Source organism: Manacus vitellinus, unplaced genomic scaffold, assembly GCF_001715985.3.
Source record: "Manacus vitellinus isolate BGI_N305 unplaced genomic scaffold, ASM171598v3 scaffold_3_pilon, whole genome shotgun sequence".
NCBI classification, from domain to species: domain Eukaryota; kingdom Metazoa; phylum Chordata; class Aves; order Passeriformes; family Pipridae; genus Manacus; species Manacus vitellinus.
The window spans coordinates 34,806,738-34,812,737 of record NW_021940535.1 but is presented as its reverse complement, the minus strand read 5'-3'; the positions used below and the strand labels follow the sequence as shown (position 1 = coordinate 34,812,737).

General features: G+C 43.2%; 1 protein-coding gene across 1 annotated transcript in view; it reads left to right on the top strand.

Annotated features, from left to right (window-relative positions):
• The first annotated feature begins 3,430 nt into the window (after positions 1 to 3,430).
• Positions 3,431 to 6,000, top strand: part of ITGA8 (integrin subunit alpha 8) — a 108,406-nt gene continuing 105,836 nt past the window's right edge. The window contains exons 1-2 of the mRNA XM_018075165.3: positions 3,431 to 4,022; positions 4,236 to 4,361. Coding sequence (XP_017930654.3) covers positions 3,431 to 4,022; positions 4,236 to 4,361 — 718 coding nt within the window. The remainder of the gene's footprint in view (positions 4,023 to 4,235; positions 4,362 to 6,000) is intronic.

Here is a 6,000-nt window from a genome sequence, read left to right as displayed (position 1 = left end):
AAGCACATGAACTAAATATGCAGTTAAATTACATTTTGATTAATACTCTAGGTGAATGATTTTTTTTCATATTGCACAGTGGTTCAGTTTTAGAGGAAAGATCAGTATCTTCTGGGAAACAACTGATGTCCCAGCTGGCAACATAGTACAGTTAGCAGGACGTTGGACAGGTGGTCTGGAACACTGGGTTCTTCCTCCCATGTCTCAAAGCCTTTAGAGGCAGAAAGTTGTTCAGATACATGTTGGTGGCTCTTCGCTTTAAATTCACTTTCTTAATAAAATGATGAGGGGGAAAAGAAGGGTCCTGGGGTCAACTGCTGGCTAAAAGGTAAAAGAAATTATTCCCACTTCAGTGTATACTGAGGTTCACAGTCAAGATACTCTAAATAAATTACCTAAATAAATAATGGAAAGACTACTTTCAGTGCATCATATTAGCCCAGGTGAGTTATATTTGAAGGCTGAAGGCTAACAAATACGTATGTGCTTTGTTAAAGTCTGAACTGTTCAAGGTAAGCAGCCAAATCCAAATACCCTCGTTATAGTCCACACAAAGAGCCCTTTAAAGCAGGGAATCACTTAAATACTGGCTGGGCATTTTGGTTTCTGGATAATTTTTATCCTTCAGATAGTTATAATTTCTGCTTATCTGGTCCATCTGTATGCTTTTTTATTCTCTCCTGTGAGTATGAGTTTAGGGCAAAGAAGAGATCTCTTGAAAAAAAATTTTCTACAGTCTATATGCTTTGATTGATAGAAGATGTAGTCTGCTCTCTCTAAAATTAGCTTTAATGCTTTTCACATATGAATTACTTTGCAAAGATTTTTGACTTGGGCAATGTTCACAAAGGTAAGGTTCAAAACAGAAAGCTGAATGTCTTCTGTTGGCATGTCATGCTGAATTCAGATCCCACAAGCTCCTTCTGTTTGTAGAGCATGGTCACATCCTTGTTTTATCCTCTTGCTTTGAGACAAGATAATAAGTACAAAATACTGTCTTTTTGTAATGGCACCAGCCTACAGAGACAAAACTAGGAAACAAAGAAAAGGTAAGGTTTTTTTATGGAATTTGGATACTTCAGCTTCTGTATTGCTGTGTTTTGAAGAGATTTAGAAAATTGTCATTAATTTTGATAAGATTCATCTTAAAAGCCCCTATGATTCTTTGAAATACTTGCTCTTCCTCTGCTAGCAGGAACATTCCAAAATAATGGCATAAAAAACATTAAAGCTCTGATAATAGTCTTCTATGAAATATTAATGTTTAAGTTTTGCTTGAGAAAAAATTTTCATAGAAGATTTGACTGATCCGTTTTTAAGATTGGAAAGATCATAATGACATATTAACTTCACCAACTGCACATAGTCTAAGCTGTAGAAATCCACACCATGAATCTTACATTTATCTGCCTAAATTATTTGGTCCCACATCTGGCTTTCCAGTTATTCTGTAAGATAGATAATGACTTTTGGACTCTTAGCTAAATGATCATAAGAAAGCTTTCTATTCTGGCTTCAGGTCTGGTCCTAGAGCCTGTTAAGACTTTTTAGTTTGATATTCAAAGCAATTAATGTATCTTTTAGGCCACAGGTATGGTGAAGTCCAAACTTCAGTAAGCAGTTGCTTACCCTTGAAGTAGTGCAGATCAGTGTCCACTCCAAAGATTTCTAAGGTCTGAGGAAACTGAAATAAAGTTCCAGTGATCAGAACAGGTCCAGGTTATTTAGAGAAACTGCAAATCCTTAAAAAACAAAAAATAATATTCTTTTTATTTCTCTCTTTGATTTAGAATATCCTACACTCATGTATCTCTTCTTTATATGAAGGGAGAGGGGGAAAAAAAAAGGAAAAAAGGGGTAAGGGGAGGGAGACTGCTCTATGTTAACATTTTAGAGGTAACAGGATCTTGAAAGAGATTTCCTTCTTTTCATTCCACGCTGCCCTCCATGTGGGTTTTAGTACTTTTAGCCACTTGAAGCACTTTTTTCCTCTTTTAGCTCAAACCAACCAGGTTAGATGCCATATTTTTCTAACTATACCCCTTTGGCTTTTCACCTGTGGGAATACCTATTTCCTATTGTGCTCGTTACTGAATTTTAACTCTGTTTTGGATATGTCTTACAAGATGGCTACAGTACCAGAATGTGCTGCCTTCTCACTCCTGAGTGCCACAGGTCTGGAGTGCAATCTGAGCAGTGCTCCAAGCCCCAGAAACTTCCTTTGTGACACTCAGCCCTGTCACGGACTGTTGTGCTGAAAAATAACAAGGCATTATTATTAGCATAAGGCAACACAACTTTTAAATGCCTTCAATTGCCTTAAAGTTGAATGATTTTTAAGAGTAGGTTTTAGTCCTACAAGTGATTGAGGTCCTTCTGAATTTATTACTGGTGCTTAGATCTCTAAGAGATACTTGTTCAATGTAAAAGAGTGAAATAGCATCAATGGTGATGTTTCGCTCCAATGGCAAAAGTAAATTTCATATAACTGTAAGGCAAGTAGAATTAAGGAATATTACAAACCTGTGAGGACAGCTAAGGGTCATACAGTTAATGCTGGAAATAAACACACAGTTCTATTTTTGTGAAAAGGAATGTTAGTCTTATCTGAACAATCTTGCCATAAAGCACTTAAAATAAAACAAACACAGAAGAAACCAGAACCTCACAACAAAACTACTCTCAGCTGCTTTCATAGGTATGCTCTACTGTAACATGTTTATAAATGGGTTCTCTGTCCTTCTGATCTTTCTCTGATATTGTTTTGGACACATCTGTGTTTTAAATTATGAAAAACAATTCTTTTTTCCTTGTAACAGTTGATTATGTGGAAAATAAAATGTTTCTCCTTTTCTTTCTAGCTTTGAGTTGGCCAGGAAAAATACAAATCATGCTGTCACCTCAATATGTGGATGTGACACCCCATTTAGCTTTGTAGGGGAAGGGAGCATTTCAGGCAGTCAGGGATTTTTTTATATATTCTTAAGCAGTTAAAACTCTATGGTGGGGCTTGCAGGGGGCAGAACAACTCAGGACGGGAGTTACACAGCCTCATCGGTTTTAATTACTTTTATGAAGAAATCACAAGAGGAGCCTTTTAAAAGTGCCATTGTATGCCCCGTGCAATGTACTAGTATTGGTTATTTCTGCGGCAGAAGAGGCAGGACACCTGCTCCTGCACGGAGCCGTGCTGAAGGCTCGCAGCAGTGCAAGGTTTTCCTCCGGTGCGAGGTGCCCCCTTCAGCTTTTGAAAGCTTTACGTAGCCAGGCGGGCACCCACGAAGAAACTTGAGAGGAATGCGTTTTCTAGTGCGTTCAAAACTGTGTGACTGGGTTGACACCTTTCCAGTGGTTAGAAGGGGTTTTTTCATTGCTGTGGTTGTTTGGGTTTTGTTTCACAACAGCCACGCCGGGCGTAACAGTCTGATGAATGTCTACGATTTTTTTCAACGCACTCCGATTTCCCAAAAGGGATTTTCAAGTGTCAGGCTCTGATACTTGTTTAAACTCAAGAGTTGAAACTCTTGAAAATGCTACAGGTCCAGAGAAACTCGACTGGAAACCACCCGCCCTCACTCGGTCGCCTGAGGGCGAAGCCCGCTGCCCGGGTCTGCCGGGTGGGCGCCTGGCGCGGGCCGCCAGGGGGCGCCGAGCGCGCGTCCCGCGGAGGGTGAGCGGGGCCGAGCGGGGCCGAGCGGGCGAGCCTCCCGCGCGCCGCGCCCGCGCACCGCGGCAGCGGGCGGCGCCGATCGCTCTGCTCCGCTCAGCTTCCGCTCTGCAGTGCTCAGCTCCGCACTCCCCAGCTCCGCTCCGCTCCGCTCTGCCAGCGGGAGCGGCGAGGATGCTGCGCCTCAGCCGCGGGCGGCCCCGCCACCGGCAGCGCCCGCTGCTCCTCTTGTCAGCGCTGCTGTGGGCGCCGGCGCTGGTGGCCTTCAACCTGGACGAGGAGAAGCGGACGGTGTACAGCGGACCGCCGGGCAGCTACTTCGGGTACTCGGTGGACTTCTACATCCCCGACCCCAGCACGTGAGTGCGCCGCCGGGCTGGGGGGAGTCCGGGCCGCCCGCCCTGCCCGGCCGGGGCCGGGGGGCTCACGGCTCGGGAAGTCGCTTTGGGAAGGAGCCTTTGGGAAGGCGGTGGGCCCAACAGTGGCGACCCGGCCACGGGGTGACAGGCGCCACCCGCCGCCGGGTCCCCCCCCCCCCCCCAGTGACCCTGCTGGTTTTGTTTGGCAGGTCAGTGCGTCTGGTGGGCCCCGCAAACAGCCAACACCACGCAGCCCGACATCGTGGAAGGAGGAGCGGTGTACTACTGCGCCTGGCCCGCCGCCCGCTGCCGGCAGATCCCCTTCGACAACACCAGTAAGTGATCGGCTGGTCCCAGCGCAGCGCTCGCTGTGCCGCGGTCCCTTCACTTGGGTCACTTTGATCCGAGGATCTGCACTTGGCCGGAGAAATCCCCCTCCTGGGGGTCCGAATGCATGTGCGCTTGTAGAGAAGGGCTTAATGGTCCCCAGGGAAATAATAGGAGTATGACCTCCAGGATCGGCACGTAGTTCATCTTAATAACTGCCCTTTCTTTTTCCTTTTTTCTTTTTCTTTAATGAAAGGTATTTGTGTCAGATTCCTCCTTTTGAAAATAGTTTTGAGTGTTCAGAAGGCAAAGCCCCAAAACCCACATCTCACACTTCTCTGAGTCTTGGAAATAACAAGATTTCTAGTCTTTGCTGTTATTTTCAGCAAGGGGCTTTCCGGCTCTTCAGATGGATGAAGGACCTCATGCGGCATGCTTATTTAATTCTTTTCAGAAAGCAGGAATTCTGTTTCAGAACATTGGAAGCTAGATGCAAACCCATTTAGGCACAGTGTGGATAGATGATATCCACTTCTAAAATCCCAAGACAGATGTTTCTTATTTAATTGGAGGGAACACACATTTTAAACAATTCAGGCTGTTTATGTTTTCTGTTGTCTCTTTATAGGTCTTGAAAATAATTTAAACCTAGTGTTTGCAGAGACTTTAAAACAAATTCCTTTATTTAGATAGACTTTGGTAGTTTGAGCATTAAGCGAGAGTTGGTATTCTTTAGGTTATATTTAATCTTAATATTTGTGGTTTATTGAAATGGAAACACAATATAACTCCGTTTTTTTCTGAGAGCACAAGTTAAATAAGAGAAGCTTACTTAAATGTAGCAAGTAAGCAGTGCAGTTCTTTACCCCTCCCAGCTCCAGCCACCCACATCCTATTACTATATTAGTGTCTAGGAACTCTGATCAGGATGACTGTCCAATCACGCTGGGAATTCTTTAAAACAGAGTAAGTGGTAGTTCCTGAATGTGTATATGGTTACTTGGGCATATGAAACTATGTACAGCATATTGTAATATATATAAATGTAAATGCACACAGACAGTATGCATGCATTATTTTTATTGTAATATGCCCTGAGTGTACGTATTTTAAATAAAACCAGGAAATAGAGAAAACATTCATGTATTTCCATCTATGATTAGATAGTTCATGTAACAAAAATGGAATGTTTTATCTATACAAACGAATTGCAGGTTTGAATAGAAAACTTACAGACCAAATGAAAACTCTGTCATGTTTTCAAAGAGGCATTTTTGAAAAATGAATGAAAACCTATTGATGAAACATACAAGGACATCTAACTTTCCTGTGGGAAACTCAGGACAACTCTATACTCTTGACAGAGATGTCCTTTTGCAGATACTGTGTTTTGAATAAAGGCACAAGCAGACTGATAAGTACATCAGTAAGGCTTTGGACTGTATCACACAACTATTCAGCTTGGAATCTCCAAAGTGTGGTTCATTCAGTCTTCCAGAGATGGCTGTTTGTGTCCTCTAGATACAATCCTGACTTGTAGGTAGCTGAAGTTAAGCCAGAAGGAGCCCATTGTGTAGATAAAAGTGCATGGTCCTTAGAGAAGGGGTAGCAGCATAGGCAGGTTTAGCAGTGTTGTCATTGGCTGTC